Source organism: Heptranchias perlo, chromosome 2 (assembly GCF_035084215.1).
Source record: "Heptranchias perlo isolate sHepPer1 chromosome 2, sHepPer1.hap1, whole genome shotgun sequence".
Classification (NCBI taxonomy): Eukaryota; Metazoa; Chordata; class Chondrichthyes; order Hexanchiformes; family Hexanchidae; genus Heptranchias; species Heptranchias perlo.
Window position 1 is genome coordinate 167,557,345 of NC_090326.1, and position 18,970 is coordinate 167,576,314.

Sequence of the window (18,970 nt, forward strand, 5' to 3'; positions counted from 1 at the left end):
AACCATTTATTCCTACTCTCTGTTTCCTGTTTATTAACCAATTTTCAATCCATGCCAGTATATTACCCCCAATCCCATGTGTTTTAATTTTGCACACTAACCACTTATGTGGGGCTTTATCAAAGGCCTTAAGAATCAGAGAGACCTCAGTAAAGTGGTGTAAACACCATTAATGCCATTACTCCAGGGTTTCCGTGGTTTTTCCTCCAAAGTTAGAGCGGAGGGCCAGGAGAATCACCGGGGAAATTCACCCCATAATGTTTTCATAATGTATTTGGCCAGTTGGCAGCGGGAGAGGAATTATTAGTGGTCGTCTGGATCAGGGACGTCGGAATGGGAAATGGAATCATATTCCCCATTTTAGGATTTATTGTCCTTGATCAGTATAGGATACAGAGTAAAAAAACACTTCCAGGGGGGGTACAGCACGGGTTAGATACAGAGTAAAACTCCCTCTACACTGTCCCATCAAACACTCCCAGGGGAGGTACAGCACGGGTTAGATACAGAGTAAAGCTCCCTCTACACTGTCCCATCAAACACTCCCAGGGGAGGTACAGCACGGGTTAGATACAGAGTAAAGCTCCCTCTACACTGTCCCATCAAACACTCCCATGGCAGGCACAGGGTTAGATACAGAGTAAAGCTCCCTCTACACTGTCCCATCAAACACTCCCAGGACAGGTACAGAATGGATTAGAGAGAGAAAAAAGCTTCCTGCAATCTTCCCCCAACACGCCTTAATCCCAAATTCAGGAGAGTGACACCTCCATTTGCCACTTTCGCCATCCATATGGCATCTGTGGGTGAGATTTGCCAACTTACTGCCAATTAGAGCTGAATTATGAGCAGTTTGGTGCCGTGGGCCTGTGCCCACTAGGAACTGGATTGAGACTGTCCCAAACTCATTTCACTTAAGACACATGCAGCTGTCAGAGAGAGGAGACTTTCATCCAATTAGTCAGGGGGTGGGGGGTGGGTTGGAATCCTAGACTCAAAGGTGGAAGGAATGGGCTGCAGTCCAGCCTGTCACCCAGTCCCACTCACATGTACTTTTAACAAAAACTCTCAGATACTTTCCTGCTTCCAAGTGTAAGTTGAAAGTGCAATGGGGGGTGATATCTCTTTAAAACTAGCCAGCCTGCTGTACATGTGTAGAAAAATAAACTACACAGTCTTAAACAATACGGAACAACCCTACACCTACAAACCTGCTAATTGGGGACATATGTCTCCTAAAGGAATCATTCAGAAGGGACCCCTTCTGCTTCCCAGCACTCCTCATTAGCATAACAGGCGCACCATTGGCCGAGGCGCGCTGACGTCGAGAGGGGAGGGGTGGAGCCTGACATGCAAACGTGGTTCAGCAACAATGCAAGGCAACTGGAAGGTTGATGTTATGTTTCATCGCCCGCAGGTCGGCCCGAAAGCGACCAGGGAGGGAAAGAAAATACAACCGCCCACTGCAACAACACCGGCTCCATCCCCCCTGACCTTTCACCACCACCCCTGACCAGTCACCGCCACTGATCTGTTACCTCCCACCCCTCTCTCCCTTCACTACCCTCCTACAGTATTTATTCTGCCGTTTCAGAGGTACAGAATCAGGAACAATATATAAGGGATGGGTCTGTCGTCCTAGTGCTCCCTGCGGAGAGCGACACTTAGGAACAGGAGTAGGCCATTCAGCCCCTCGTGCCTGCTCCGCCGCTTGATAAGATCATGGCTGATCTGTGATCTAACTCCATATACCTGCCTTTGGCCCATATCCCTTAATACCTTTGGTTGCCAAAAAGCTATCTATCTCAGATTTAAATTTAGCAATTGAGCTAGTATCACATGCAGGGAGCACGGCTCAGATATAGGGCTAAACTATTGTAACCCTTATTCCCCAACCCCTGCTGCCTGTAAGCATGGCTCCCCTGCCGGGATTGTATGATATAGTTTGGTGTTCTCAATACACTGCAGTAAAATCTCTCAAGGACCAGGTACAGGTCTCAGCTGGTATTTACAGTACGACACAGGGCCAGCAGACTGGAGTTAGAATGCCCACCCTTGTATCGCTTTCTCTCGATGGACACGGCCGTGCTTGGGCAGAGCTGGGCTCACTGACCTCTGAATTCCTCTTAAATTTTGATGCTGGGAGAAAGCAGACAGGGGCCATCAGCTCTCTGCTGCCAGTAAAAACATTCAAACTGACTGTCAAGGTCCCACAGTGGCTCAGTGACATAATCCAGCGAGCCAGTGAATCCTACAGACCATGAGGGTTAGGCACAGAATAAAGATCCCTGCACACTGCTCCAACTCTCCCAGGGCAGGTACAGCACGGGTTCGATACAGGGTAAAGCTCCCTCTACACTGTCCCATCAAACACTCCCAGGGCAGGTACAGGGTTAGATACAGAGTAAAGCTCCCTCTACACTGTCCCATCAAACACTCCCAGGGCAGGTACAGCACGGGTTCGATACAGGGTAAAGCTCCCTCTACACTGTCCCATCAAACACTCCCAGGGCAGGTACAGCACGGGTTAGATACAGAGTAAAGCTCCCTCTACACTGTCCCATCAAACACTCCCAGGGCAGGTACAGGGTTAGATACAGAGTAAAGCTCCCTCTACACTGTCCCATCAAACACTCCCAGGGCAGGTACAGCACGGGTGAGATACAGAGTAAAGCTCCCTCTACACTGTCCCAACAAACACTCCCAGGGCAGGTACAGCACGGGTTAGATACAGAGTAAAGCTCCCTCTACACTGTCCCATCAAACACTCCCAGGGCAGGTACAGGGTTAGATACAGAGTAAAGCTCCCTCTACACTGTCCGATCAAACACTCCCAGGGCAGGTACAGCACGGGTTAGATACAGAGTAAAGCTCCCTCTACACTGTCCCATCAAACACTCCCAGGGCAGGTACAGGGTTAGATACAGAGTAAAGCTCCCTCTACACTCTCCCATCAAACACTCCCAGGACAGGTACAGGGTTAGATACAGAGTAAAGCTCCCTCTACACTGTCCGATCAAACACTCCCAGGGCAGGTACAGCACGGGTTAGATACAGAGTAAAGCTCCCTCTACACTGTCCCATCAAACACTCCCAGGGCAGGTACAGCACGGGTTAGATACAGAGTAAAGCTCCCTCTACACTGTCCCATCAAACACTCCCAGGGCAGGTACAGGGTTAGATACAGAGTAAAGCTCCCTCCACACTGTCCCATCAAACACTCCCAGGGCAGGTACAGGGTTAGATACAGAGTAATTCAACCAATTCTCTTCCCCCAGAGATAAACCTTAATCCCAAATTCAGAAGAGATCCCTCGACTGTAGCAAAGTGACCTTCCATTTGCCACTCAGCCATCCATATGGCTTCTGTGGGTGAGAATGCCAATTTACTGCCAGCTAGACATGAATTATTTTTTATATTTGTTCTTCATATGTAGCTGGAATGGGCATCGTTTACAAGACCACAGTTAATGCCCATCCCTTGTTGCTCTGTATTTGAGTGTCTTTCTATGTAACTTCTGAGGGCATGTGTCAACCACTTATTGTGGGATTGGGGTTCTGTGCAAGGGTTGGCAGGTTCCCTTCTCTGAAGGACATTAGTGAATAAGCTGGGTTTCTGTAACAATCCAGCAGCTTTCATGGTCATCAGAAATTACCAGGTTTATTGAACTCAGTTTGGCATGGTGAGATTTGAACTCATGACCTTTACAATGCTCATCCAATACCATAACCATTACATACTAATTGTATGCCATTTAAAGTCATGGGTCTATGGCCACCCAGACCTGGACTGGGCCTGTCAGGCTCATTTTGTTCAGACCCTTATGATGAGAGAGGTTCACTCCCAGGCATTCGGTATTCTATATATAAACCCCCCCGAACCCCTCGATTAGATTCCAGCCTGTAACTCACTCCCAGGCATTCGGTATTCTATATATAAACGCCCCGAACCCCTCGATTAGATTCCAGCCTGTAACTCACTCCCAGGTACCTGTTATTCTATATATAAACGCCCCGAACCCCTCGATTAGATTCCAGCCTGTAACTCACTCCCAGGTATCTGTTATTCTATATATAAACCCCCCGAACCCCTCGATTAGATTCCAGCCTGTAACTCACTCCCAGGTATCTGTTATTCTATATATAACCCCCCCGAACCCCTCGATTAGATTCCAGCCTGTAACTCACTCCCAGGTATCTGTTATTCTATATTTAAACCGCCCGAACCCCTCGATTAGATTCCAGCCTGTAACTCACTCCCAGGTATCTGTTATTCTATATTTAAACCGCCCGAACCCCTCGATTAGATTCCAGCCTGTAACTCACTCCCAGGTATCTGTTATTCTATATATAAACCCCCCGAACCCCTCGATTAGATTCCAGCCAGTAACTCACTCCCGGGTATCTGTTATTCTATATATAAACCCCCCGAAACCGTCGATTAGATTCCAGCCTGTAACTTATTCCCGGGTATCTGTTATTCTATATATAAACCCCCCGAACCCCTCGATTAGATTCCAGCCTGTAACTCACTCCCGGGTATCTGTTATTCTATATATAAACCATCCAAACCCCTCGATTAGATTCCAGCCTGTAACTCACTCCCAGGTATCTGTTATTCTATATATAAACCCCCCGAACCCCTCGATTAGATTCCAGTCTGTAACTCACTCCCGGGAATCTGTTATTCTATATTTAAACCGCCCGAACCCCTCGATTAGATTCCAGCCTGTAACTCACTCCCAGGTATCTGTTATTCTATATATAAACCCCCCGAACCCCTCGATTAGATCCCAGCCTGTAACTCACTCCCGGGAATCTGTTATTCTATAAAAAAACCACCCAAACCCCTCGATTAGATTCCAGCCTGTAACTCACTCCCGGGTATCTGTTATTCTATATATGAACCCCCCGAACCCCTCGATTAGATTCCAGCCTTTAACTCACTCCCGGGAATCTGTTATTCTATATATAAACCACCCAAACCCCTCGATTAGATCCCAGCCTGTAACTCACTCCCGGGAATCTGTTATTCTATAAAAAAACCACCCAAACCCCTCGATTAGATTCCAGCCTGTAACTCACTCCCGGGTATCTGTTATTCTATATATGAACCCCCCGAACCCCTCGATTAGATTCCAGCCTTTAACTCACTCCCGGTTATCTGTTATTCTATATATGAACCCCCCGAACCCCTCAATTAGATTCCAGCCTGTAACTTATTCCCGGGTATCTGTTATTCTATATATAAACCATCCAAACCCCTCGATTAGTTCCGAGCCTGTAACTTACTCCCGGGTATCTGTTATTATATGTATAAACCCCCCGAACCCCTCGATTAGATTCCAGCCTGTCACTTACTCCCAGGTATCCGTTATTCTATATATAAACCATCCAAACCCCTCGATTAGATTCCAGCCTGTAACTCACTCCCAGGTATCTGTTATTCTATATATAAACCCCCCGAACCCCTCGATTAGATTCCAGCCTATAACTCACTCCCAGGTATCTGTTATTCTATATATAAACCCCCCGAACCCCTCGATTAGATCCTAGCCTGTAACTCACTCCCGGGAATCTGTAATTCTATATATAAACCCCCCGAACCCCTCGATTAGATTCCAGCCTGTAACTCACTCCCGGGTATCTGTTATTCTATATATAAACCCCCCGAACCCCTCGATTAGATTCCAGCCTGTAACTCACTCCCAGATATCTGTTATCCTATATATAAACCCCCCAAACCCCTCGATTAGATTCCAGCCTGTAACTCACTCCCAGGTATCTGTTATTCTATATATAAACCCCCCAAACTCCTCGATTGGATTCCAGCCTGTAACTCACTCCCGGGTATCCGTTATTCTATATTTAAACCGCCCGAACCCCTCGATTAGATTCCAGCCTGTAACTCACTCCCAGGTATCTGTTATTCTATATTTAAACCGCCCGAACCCCTCGATTAGATTCCAGCCTGTAACTCACTCCCAGGTATCTGTTATTCTATATTTAAACCGTCCGAACCCCTCGATTAGATTCCAGCCTGTAACTCACTCCCAGGTATCTGTTATTCTATATATAAACCCCCCGAACCCCTCGATTAGATTCCAGCCTGTAACTCACTCCCAGGTATCTGTTATTCTATATATAAACCATCCAAACCCCTCGATTAGATTCCAGCCAGTAACTCACTCCCGGGTATCTGTTATTCTATATATAAACCCCCCGAACCCCTCGATTACATTCCAGCCTGTAACTCACTCCCAGGTATCTGTTATTCTATATATAAACCATCCAAACCCCTCGATTAGATTCCAGCCTGTAACTCACTCCCGGGTATCTGTTATTCTTTCTACAAACCCCCCGAACCCCTCGATTAGATTCCAGCCTGCAACTCACTCCCGGGTATCTGTTATTCTATATATAAACCATCCAAACCCCTCGATTAGATTCCAGCCTGTAACTCACTCCTAGGTATCTTTTATTCTATATTTAAACCGCCCGAACCCCTCGATTAGATTCCAGCCTGTAACTCACTCCCAGGTATCTGTTATTCTATATTTAAACCGCCCGAACCCCTCGATTAGATTCCAGCCTGTAACTCACTCCCGGGTATCTGTTATTCTATATATAAACCATGCAAACCCCTCGATTAGATTCCAGCCTGTAACTCACTCCCGGGAATCTGTAATTCTATATATAAACACCCCGAACCCCTCGATTAGATTCCAGCCTGTAACTCACTCCCAGGTATCTGTTATTCTATATATAAACCACCCAAACCCCTCGATTAGATTCCAGCCAGTAACTCACTCCCGGGTATCTGTTATTCTATATATAAACCCCCCGAACCCCTCGATTAGATTCCAGCCAGTAACTCACTCCCGGGTATCTGTTATTCTATATATAAACCCCCCGAAACCCTCGATTAGATTCCAGCCGGTAACTTATTCCCGGGTATCTGTTATTCTATATATAAACCCCCCGAACCCCACGATTAGATTCCAGCCTGTAACTCATTCCCAGGTATCTGTTATTCTATATATAAACCACCCAAACCCCTCGATTAGATCCCAGCCTGTAACTCACTCCCGGGAATCTGTTATTCTATATATAAACCACCCAAACCCCTCGATTAGATTCCAGCCTGTAACTCACTCCCGGGAATCTGTTATTCCATATATAAAACACCCAAACCCCTCGATTAGATTCCAGCCTGTAACTCACTCCCGGGTATCTGTTATTCTATATATGAACCCCCCGAACCCCTCGATTAGATTCCAGCCTTTAACTCACTCCCGGGTATCTGTTATTCTATATATGAACCACCCAAACCCCTCGATTAGATTCCAGCCTGTAACTTATTCCCGGGTATCTGTTATTCTATATATAAACCATCCAAACCCCTCGATTAGTTCCTAGCCTGTAACTTACTCCCGGGTATCTGTTATTCTATGTATAAACCCCCCGAACCCCTCGATTAGATTCCAGCCTGTCACTTACTCCCAGGTATCCGTTATTCTATATATAAACCATCCAAACCCCTCGATTAGATTCCAGCCTGTAACTCACTCCCAGGTATCTGTTATTCTATATATAAACCCCCCGAACCCCTCGATTAGATTCCAGCCTGTAACTCACTCCCAGGTATCTGTTATTCTATATATAAACCCCCCGAACCCCTCGATTAGATCCTAGCCTGTAACTCACTCCCGGGAATCTGTAATTCTATATATCAACCCCCCGAACCCCTCGATTAGATTCCAGCCTGTAACTCACTCCCGGGTATCTGTTATTCTATATATAAACCCCCCGAACCCCTCGATTAGATTCCAGCCTGTAACTCACTCCCAGGTATCTGTTATTCTATATATAAACCCCCCAAACCCCTCGATTAGATTCCAGCCTGTAACTCACTCCCAGGTATCTGTTATTCTATATATAAACCCCCCAAACTCCTCGATTAGATTCCAGCCTGTAACTCACTCCCGGGTATCTGTTATTCTATATTTAAACCGCCCGAACCCCTCGATTAGATTCCAGCCTGTAACTCACTCCCGGGTATCCGTTATTCTATATATAAACCATCCAAACCCCTCGATTAGATTCCAGCCTGTAACTCACTCCCAGGTATCTGTTATTCTATATTTAAACCGCCCGAACCCCTCGATTAGATTCCAGCCTGTAACTCACTCCCGGGTATCTGTTATTCTATATATAAACCCCCCGAACCCCTCGATTAGATTCCAGCCTGTAACTCACTCCCAGGTATCTGTTATTCTATATATAAACCACCAGAACCCCTCGATTAGATTCCAGCCTGTAACTCACTCCCAGGTATCCGTTATTCTATATATAAACCATCCGAACCCCTCGATTAGATTCCAGCCTGTAACTCACTCCCGATTATCTGTTATTCTATATATAAACCCCCCGAACCCCTCGATTGGATTCCAGCCTGTAACTCACTCCCGGGTACCTGTTATTCTATATATAAACCCCCCGAACCCCTCGATTAGATTCCAGCCTGTATCTCACTCCCGATTATCTGTAATTCTATATATAAACCTACCGAACCCCTCGATTAGATTCCAGTCTGTAACTCACTCCCGGGTACCTGTTATTCTATATATAAACCCCCCGAACCCCTCGATTAGATTCCAGCCTGTAACTCACTCCCGGGTATCTGTAATTCTATATATAAACCTACCGAACCCCTCGATTAGATTCCAGTCTGTAACTCACTCCCGGGTACCTGTTATTCTATATATAAACCCCCCAAACCCCTCGATTAGATTCCAGCCTGTAACTCACTCCCGGGAGCCATACTATATTGAGTTCTTGGGCATCAAACAGTTTGCATCTGCTCACATTATTTCCCGGGGATGTGCTAATCATTAATATTTTCCAATAAATGTGCACTGACCTACATTTGCCTCATTTCACATACAGCACTGGCCCTTCATTGCCATTCCTGTGGAAGGGGTATTAACTGAAGCCCAAATCCCAAAGCATATAAATGCTGTCCAATAAACCACATGATCTCCTATAATGGGTTTGCCTGACTCATACAGATCAAGAAGTTTCAGGTTTGATCCCTGCTTTGTGTTGAGTTAATGATTTTAGCCAGACTGGTGAAAGGACGCAGAGGTATGAAAAATTGGCCTCAGCCTCCAAGATAAGGAGGGAAAAATCATGAGTGGCTCTCATTTCTGATCACAATACAGTGATTGCTGCTGAAAGATACGGATGTTGCGTGAAAGGCAGTCAGGTTGAGTTGTGATATTTCCCACATTTAGACACAAACCTTCAGTCCTATCCAGTGGGATCTAGTGATGGGAGCCCCCCAAGAGCAAAGTTAAGGCTTTGAACAGCTTTAGGATGGATTTCAAAGGTACTGATTGAAAAATTACAATGGATATTTGTTCCTATGGTTGGTTTATGTCAGCACTTCTGTCGGATGAGATGTTAAACTGAGGCCCCATCTGTCTGTTCAACTAAAAGATGAACAAAGATGTTCTCCTGAGGTCTTGGCCAACATTCCTCCCTCAAAAAACAACACCAAAAACAGATTAATTAGTCATTTATCCCATTGCTGTTTGTGGTCCTTGCTGTGTGCAAATTGACTGCTGTATTCATCTACATAGCAAGAGTGACTGCACTTCAAAGGTAATTCATTGGCTATGAAGCACTTTGGTACATCCTGAGGACAAAAAAAGACACTAAATAAATGCAAGTTCTTTTTTTCTTTCACAGGGTTCCTGGTGATGTTTACATTACCCTGGATAAAGTCCTCCTGGACCACGCTGAGAAGGTGCAAAAGAAAAAGTGTCAATGCAGGTTAAACTTACGAATGGGCAGTAACAAGAAGGAGTCTCATCCACCAGCCTAGGATTTTCCCTCCATTAATTTTAATAGGAACATAGGAATTGCTAGACAAGAAAAGACCAAAGTCCATCCAGTTCACCTTCTACCATTCTGGTAGTTGCATCATATAACAATAATAGAGTTGTTGACTAATCATAGCAACCAATCTCTATCAATTAGTCTACAACAGACCCAGTTCACTCAACCCACTGTCCTCGATGATCTACATTGGCTCCTGGGCCCTCAACACCTCCAAGTTGAAATTCTCAGCCTTGTGTTTAAATCCCTTCATGGCCTCGCCCTCATTGTAACATCCTCCAGCCCCACAGCCTTCCCAAAACTCCATGTTCCTCTGACACTGGCCTCTTGTGCACCCCTTTCCCTTTGTCCCACCATTGGTGGCCGTGGCTTCAGCCTTCTAGGCCCTACATTCTCTAATTCCCTCCCTAAACCCCTTTACCTCTCCACCTCCCTCTTCTTATCTTAATCCCTCCTTAGAGCCCACCTCTTTACCAAGCTTTTGCTCACCCCTCCTAATATCTCCTTCTTTGGCTTGGCATCTGTTTTTGTCTGATTATGGCTCTGTGAAGCATCTTGGGGCATTTTTCTACATTAAAGGATCTATATAAATTCAACTAGTAGTAGTTATTGTTGTAAAATCACATGTCTTGGTACCAACCCAATCTCAAAAGATTGGAACTAAGTCAACTCCCCGTGGCACACTCAATAATCTAATACCTGAGCCAGGAAGATCTGCAGTGCTGCAGAAATATTGATGATTAACCAGCCAGCTGGGTTCATTGATTGGAATTGGAGGGGGTAGATCTGTCGCTGGGGGCTTGGAGTCTTATTACTCACATCCAGATAACTCTGCAAGCCAATGCTTTATAGGATAGAGTGATTCTCAGTGGACAAGCAGTAGAAAGCTTACCTTACCAGTGCTCTCTGATGGTTATACTCCAGCATTCCCCCAATTCACACTTAGGGATCCCTAAGCCTTTGTTGTTGCCAATGTGCCTAAGTTCTTTGGAATTACGTAAGTGTGGTGAGTCCCTACAGGGACAAAGTGTTCACTCCACATTGGATAAACAGAAACCCTACCTGTGTGGGTTTAGGTAAGTAGGAAGTGTCCCTACTGGGAGAGAGTGGGCATTCCATATCGGACAAACAGAAATCCTACTGTATATGTTTAGGTAAGTGGGAAGTGTCCCTACTGGGAGAGAGAGTGCACTCCATATCGGACAAAGAGAAATCCTCCCTGTATAGGTTTAGGTAAGTGGGGTGTGTCCCTATAGGGAGAGAGAGTGCACTCCATATCGGACAAACAGAAACCTTACCTGTGTGGGTTTAGGTAAGTGGGAAGTGTCCCTATAGGAAGAGAGAGTGCACTCCATATTGGACAAACAGAAATCCTCCCTGTATAGGTTTAGGTAAGTGGGAAGTGTCCCTACTGGGAGAGAGTGGGCATTCCATATCGGACAAACAGAAACCTTACCTGTTGATTTCTCAGTAGCTTGATTTGGAGGTTCTTAAATATGACAATGGACTTATGCAGCTGACCAAAAAAAATATAGCCCAGGGAGGAATCAACACTCAGGAAAGGAAAGGAGGGAAGAAAAAGCGTGAGTTCATAATACACAAAAGAAAACTAAACTTCAAACTGCAATATCCCGTATTTCCATTAGTTTTGTTGGTTGTGGAAAGAAAAGATGTAAATTTTGGGAATCAGCAATCCTGATTGCTCTAGTTAGTTCATTCCACTCTTACAAATATTCACTGTGTAAGGATCTAGTTTAAGTCTATTTTTATGCTCCTGTGGTGAAGGTCCTCACGCTTGTTGAAGTAAAGTTGGCCATCTGGCATCTCATGTAAGTGGCCATTCTTCATGTGTGAGCCCAAAGGATGGGAGTTGGGGCTATTCAACCATGGAGGCATCACGACCCAGCCTGTTTTTGCCCTGGTTCAAGGTCCAGCAGGCTTCATTAGACAACAGACAGGAGGGGGGATCCTGAATTTGCCTCTCCCTAACCAAGGGGCAATGAGACTCTACTGAGAAGTTTGACTATATAACAGTTCTTGCACTTCAAAAGCGATTCATTGTGTGTAAGAAGGAATTTTTATTTGTATAGCACCTTATCACATCTTCAGGGTGTCCCAAAATACTTTGTCATTGTACAATCAAGCTAGAACAGCAAATGTACAGGTTATCTGTTCTTAGTTGAGAGGGGAATATTAACCAGGACACGGGGAGAGCTCCCTGCTCTTCGTCACCTAGAGCCATGGAATCTTTAATATTCAGTCGGACGGGCAAAGCTTCAGTTTAACATCTGGTCTGAAAGGCAGCACCTCTGACAGTGCAGCACTCCTTCACTACTGCACTGAGGCGTCAGCCTGGGCTATTAGCTCAATTCATGGAGTGAGATTTGAACCCACAAGCTCCTAAAACCCTTTGAGCCGTGTTAAGACCCTCTCCAGAATTAGATCAGCACAGTCCAGGGAAGCAATTTTTTTTTGATCTGTGTGATTCAACTACTAACATGAACTCGGGGCAGCCTTGGAAAAAAATAATGCTGGGCGGAGACAGCAAACGAAAGATTAAATTCGTCTGGCGTAATGTGGATCCCCAGAGAATTTTTGATGGACTGAATTAAGCATTTCCATTTACCACCTGATCGCGACTGTATAAAACCTACAGCTGCTGACCTCACAGCCTGTAGAATTCATTCCCATCGTTCAAGCCAGCCTCAGGAAGGAGCGGAGCAGAGAGCCGCGTAGAGCTGTCCAGTGCTGAAATTATACCCAAGACTCTGCCCCCAGCATAAGGAGCCGCTGGGAGCTGTCCAGTGCTGAAACTAAAACCCGGGACTCTACCCCAGCATCAGGAGCCGCTGGGAACTGTCCAGTGCTGAAATTAAACCCAAGGCTCTAACCCAGCAGAAGCAGCCGCTGGGAACTGTCCAGTGCTGAAACTAAAACCCGGGACTCGACCCCAGCAGAAGCAGCCGCTGGGAACTGTCCAGTGCTGAAACTAAAACCCGCTCTCTGCCCCACACGGGTCTGCAGAAGGAAAACATGCCGCGATCCTTCCTGGTTAAGAAAGTCAAGCTTGATGATTTCCCATCTCCTACTACCAGCATCCCTTCGCCGACCTCAGACTACGATAACCCTTATGGCAGACGCGCCACCAATAACGTTGGAAGTCTAACTGCTCGATTGCACGAAAAAGGTAAATGCATACCGTCCTTTGATCTGTTGCTGTGTCGTGCACCATCATTCCACAGTCTCTCCATTCTCCACGCCGCATTTGCAAAGATTAACAACAGACACACGCGAAAAAAAATCTCCTTGTTGGAATAACTGCATCAAGGATGCGTGCAAAAATAAGCCTCTGTAAGCATTTTACGCATTGCGTGTAGTATTTTGAGGTATTTATCCAAGAATGATGTTTTCATTGATTGCATTGTTTCTTGATGCGGTTCCCTCTTTTTTTTTAATATGTTTCTCTAATTTCAAAGAATACTTTTGTTAAACCTTTGGATGACGATCGAGTTCCTGTTTTTTTTAATGGTGGGAGTTGAAAGGCAGGGAGAGAGGTTGCTGTGTTCATTTTGTAAATGAAAGAGGGGGTAGGAAAGCAGCCTCGCGTGTAGCAACTGGCTGCACCTAGAGGCAGAGGGAAGAGAAAGTTGGAAAAGACTGCAGTACATCTCTGAGCGCAGGCAATGGTCTACCGGCTCTTCCGTGCTCCAAATGCCAGGAACCAATCTCTACCATAATATATTATTAATAACAATACAATCATGCTTGTTGCATCCTCAGATAAAATGAAATACAAACAAAAAATCGATTCGAAACCCTGACTTACACTTGTCCCTCAGCTTTGACTCCGGTTCCAGCGGTTTGATGTTAACAAAGGATCTGTGTGTGTGCGTTTGGTTTTATCTCACAGTGTATTTACAATTTCCTAGAGGGTCAAGATATTTTTATTTGTTGCTGCATGCGCGACATACAGAACTATGGGCCATGTTGTCCCGTTGCGTTGCAATGTTTGTTTAAGGACACAATGGGAGTTTATTTGCAGGGCATGTAATCCCAGGCACCGTGCAGTCTATCTCGCTGACCCAATGTTGGGTCTAAATTGGATTTTGTATCTGACGATGTTACAAAGGCAGTTAGACTGAACAGCTTGTTGATCGTTCAGAGATCGAGTTTCATTCACTGGAATGCGGCCCTGTTCAGATCAAACCCCTCGATCTCCCGCGATAGAGGCTGCGATCACTGTTATTGTGTGTGTGTCTGTATATGTCTGTGTGTCTGTGTGTACTTAAGACCAATTAAATTTAATAATTTTATTTTTATATATATATATACAGAAACTGCAACTCGGAGCTAAATACAATGTGCATGTTATTGGCTCCTTTACTGTGAAGTCATTTGGCGAGGCGGGTTACATTTACAGCGCATGGGCCCTAGCTTTTGTTCCCCATTTGTAATGTTACTAAAAATAAATTGCAAACTGCAGTTTGCTTGTTGCGGTATATAAATAGCAGAAACTGCAAAAAAAAAACAGGAGGCTCTATTTAAGGACGCGACGATTTCTGTCGTGACCTCTCGTCCTTAATGAATTAAGTGAACAAAGATCCCCATCTCTGCCTCTTTTTTTTTTAATCGTCAGGGTACATCAGTGACTATATCACGCCTTCGGTTTACGATGGAGACCCCCAGAACGCGATTAAACTGTCTTCGCCAGAGCCTATCTATGCAGCGGTGCACAGTGAGTACGGAGCCCCGGACTCGGAGCCACCGGACAGCCCGCAATCGGGGATTACAACCGGCTACATCAACGGGGATGCGGCGGTGAGCGAAGGCTACACGGTGGACGCCTTCTTCATCACCGACGGGAGATCGAGAAGGAAGGTCATCGCCGGACCCAAGAACACGATCCAGCGCCACACGTGCAACGAATGCGGGAAGACCTACGCAACCTCGTCCAACCTGAGCAGGCACAAGCAGACCCACCGGAGCCTGGACAGTAAGATGGCCAAGAAGTGTCCGACCTGTGCCAAGGTCTACGTGTCCATGCCGGCCATGGCCATGCATCTCCTGACCCACGACCTCAAGCACAAGTGTGAAATCTGCGGCAAGGCCTTCAGTAGACCCTGGCTCCTCCAAGGTCACATGCGGTCTCACACCGGGGAGAAACCTTTCGGCTGCGCTCACTGTGGCAAAGCTTTTGCTGACCGCTCTAACCTCAGAGCCCACATGCAAACTCACTCGGCTTTCAAACACTTCAAGTGCAAACGGTGCAACAAAACCTTTGCTTTGAAGTCTTATCTGAACAAGCATTACGAATCCGCCTGTTTTAAAGGCGCTGTCCCGGCACTGAATGCAGTTGAAGCCTGATCTTCACCCTCCGTTCTCTTCCTTTCTCTCCCTCCGCCTCCCCTCTCCCCTCCCTCCCCCCTCCTTCTCCAGCCAATTACCCCCAACCCCTCAAACAAAAAAAAAGAACCCGGAAAAAAAAACACGAAATACAAGAAGAAGAAGAAAACTTGCTACGCGTTATAGCACATCTCAAATATTTTCTATAAGAGACAACTGAAGAAAAAAAATAATACCTGCTTGTAATCTTCGGATAGACTTTATACAGAGCAACTTCCTAACTCAAGCTGTAGAGAACACTCAACCCTTGCCAAATCACTCGCTGAAATTCAGTGAAGGCATAAAGGTGTCTGTAACTATCAAAAGGTCAAACATTTTTTTAAAAACGGAGGACAATAATGTACTTTTGCCAACGACCAGAAATAGGCCCCTCCCCTTCGTCTTTGAGGTAACATTAGCGGTAACAAGATTATTTATTTATTTATGAATTATTTAATTTATTTCTTCAGTAACTATTTGTTTGATCTTTCTATCACTGACCCCCCCACCTTGCACTCTTTTCGCTTGAAACCCAATTTGAAGTTTCTGAATTATTGAGTTGCACTTTATTTATTTATTAATTTGTCGAATTAATTGATTAATTATTGAATCGATCGGTTCAGTATTTAACAGGTTGCCAATCTGTTACTGACATGCCAAAGCGCTTGCCACTTTCAGAGGGAGAAACGAAAACAACTTTTGTTAGATTACTTTTGTCGAACTCTTTGCATTTTATGCATGCAACAGTATTCAATCTATGCCAATTGTAAGATAACTATATTTTGAATTTTTTGCAAGAAGATGAAAAATCATAAGAATTAAATAATGTAGACAGTTTTGAGGGCAATATTTCACGTAGGAGCCTGGACTATGCTATAGAGCAATAATTATTTGATGCATGATATTTTTAAGAGAAAAAATAGTATTTGGATAAGCAGATAAATCAGGTACATTTTAATCCAGTATTCTGAATAGTAAAACAGTTATTTAGGATAATAATAATAAAATGATTAATATCAGGGAACTTTCCAATGTAGTCTTATAGGATTTAAGACAAATGAATCTTCCATTTTAACATTGCCTGCCTTTGTTTCATTGTAGTATAGGGGATGGCCTTTATGGTGCTGAATGAACAGCACCCAGCCATTCAATGACTTTTGATAAATGAACAACACGTAGTAAAAAACCACCTTCAGCGCACTCCCATTACCGTCTTACTCTGTCTTCTTCCATTTTAGGGTTACACCCGGTAGCACTAAATGTCCGATTCCTAGATTCAGGTAGAAGGAATTGTACTTAATAACAATAACCATTTACGAAACACACAAACACACATGCACAGGAGAACTGTATATCGCGAGAAGTCTTGTAAATAACATTTGCAACTTAAAGAAAAAAAACAGGATTTTTACAAATTGTAAAAAGTGTATAACCCTCCCAGTTTCTGGGGGAAATTTTCACGGGAATTTTTAAGCCAGTATCTGAAATGACGGTTGTAAGCACAATGAGACCAGACATTATGGCGCACTTCATAATTAAAAATGAATAATAATAATAATAATTAATAAAGACAATTCTTAATATAAGATGTGTGCGTTGTTATTTTTCCAATAATATCTCTATTTTAAATTTCTGTCACAATGATTGGCAGGCTAAAGTTCACGCTCCAAGCCCTATTGTCACCCTGGACAGTAACAGGTTGATATTGTAACAGGTAGTGGTTTTGTAAAAGGCCGTTTGATGGCGATTGCCGGTTGGGTAGTCTGGTCAGGTAGCCGGAAGGTGTTGACAATTCCCAGAACGTGACACTTTTCGGAGCCTCACAATTATCCGCCGTCCCTTTGACCCACTGGGCGCTGATTGTGGTGAACCTGCACAATGGCCACAGATAGACATCTGCGCCGTTCACAACCAACACCCACCCACCCACCCACCCTCTCTCCCCCCACCCCTATTTCTTTCCCCCTAAACCATCCCCCCGCCTCCCCCTTCTCCCCTCCACATTCAAATCTATTCAACGGTCAAATAATACCGCCCTCCGATATTCGTGTCTTTTCCCCCCCCCCCCCAAAATCGGCCGCTGCAGTTTAAAATCCCAGGGGCCGATCCGGATGACCAGTTAAAGCTGGTCAAAGCTGCTGGTTAGGTAAACCCAGGAACTTTGATCTCAAAAAGAGTGAAGGTGAACCGGACAATGACAAGTCAAGATCAGACCCTTCACCTATTGTCCCTCTGTCGCTTTCTCCCTTTAAAAAAAACATGCGCTGGTTTGTTGTGATCGGAATAGAATATAGACAATCTTTACAGCTGTTCTGTAGCAGCTGTTGTTATCACTCTGAGTGTTAAAGGGCCAGGCACCTCTCAAAGGTTGAGTCTAGTGACCCTTCACCTTACTCTCCGATGGTCTTTGTGTGAAGTATTTTATTTGTGGTCTGTAACAGGGTTTGATTATTTCCCATTGGCGTAATTGATTTCGTTTTTCTTTTGTCTCACATATATAGAGAGAGAAAGCGGTAGAGAGGGAGGGAGAGAGAGACATAAAGAGGAGAGGGAGAGGGGAGAGAGGGGGAGAGGAGATAGGGGGAAGAGGAGAGAGAGAGGGAGAGAGGAGAGGAGAGAGGAGAGGGCGAGGAGAGTACAGAGAGAGAGGGGAGGAGAGAGAGGGGAGAGAGAGAGAGAGGGGGAGAGGGGAGAGGGAGAGGAGAGAGAGAGGAGAGAGAGAGGGGAGAGGAGAGCGGGGAGAGGAGAGGGAGAGGAGAGAGAGGAGAGAGAGAGGGGAGAGGAGAGAGTGGGGAGAGGAGAGGGAGAGAAGAGAGAGAGGGAGAGAGGAGAGGGCGAGGAGAGGGTGACACAGAGAGGGGGGAGGAGAGAGATGGGGGGAGGAGAGGGAGAGGAGGGAGAGAGGGAGAGGAGAGAGAGAGGGAGGGGAGAGAGAGGGGAGAGGAGAGGGAGAGAGTGAGAGACATAGAGAGGAGAGGGAGAGGAGAGAGAGAGGGGAGAGGGAGATATAGAGAGGAGAGAGAGAGAGGAGAGAGAGGGGAGAGAAGAGAGAGAGAAAGAGGGAGAGGAGAGAGAAGGGGAGAGGAGAGGGAGAGGAGAGAGAGAGAGAGACATAGAGAGGAGAGGGAGAGGGGAGAGAGAGAGGGGGCGAGGAGAGGGAGAGGAGAGAGAGGGGGAGAGGAGAGGGAGGGGAGAGAGAGAGAGAGAGACATATAGGGGAGAGAGAGAGGGGGAGAGGAGAGGAGAGGGATAGGGGAGAGAGAGAGGGGGAGAGGAGAGGAGAGGGAGAGGGGAGAGAGAGGGAGGGGGAGAGGAGAGAGAGGAGAGAGAGGAGGAAAGGAGAGGTAGAAGAGAGAGAGCCATAGAGAGGAGAGGGAGAGGAGAAGGAGAGAAGAAGAGAAAGAGAGGTGAAAGAGAGACACATAGAGGAGCGAGGGAGAGAGAGAGAGAAATAAAGAGGAGAGACAAAGAGAGAGGGCAAGAGAGAGGAATATAGAGGGAGAGAAAGTCAGAGACAGAGAGAGGGAGAGGGAAAAGAGAGCGAAAGGGACAGACAGACAGAGAGAGGAGAAATAGAGAGAGAGGACACAAACACTGGAGATATAATCGCGATGATCAGTTGTTTAAAGCTTGTTCCTAAACCATTGCCCTGGTTGGGTTGGTGTGAAATTGACGAGAAACTGATC

General features: G+C 45.6%; 1 protein-coding gene across 1 annotated transcript; it reads left to right on the forward strand.

The window, feature by feature from the left end:
- The first annotated feature begins 12,935 nt into the window (after positions 1 to 12,935).
- Positions 12,936 to 15,266, forward strand: LOC137334648 (transcriptional repressor scratch 1-like). The gene is made up of 2 exons (XM_067999484.1): positions 12,936 to 13,089; positions 14,539 to 15,266. The coding sequence occupies exons 1-2, from the start codon at positions 12,936 to 12,938 to the stop codon at positions 15,264 to 15,266; spliced, it is 882 nt and encodes a 293-aa protein (XP_067855585.1).
- The last annotated feature ends 3,704 nt before the right edge of the window (positions 15,267 to 18,970 follow it).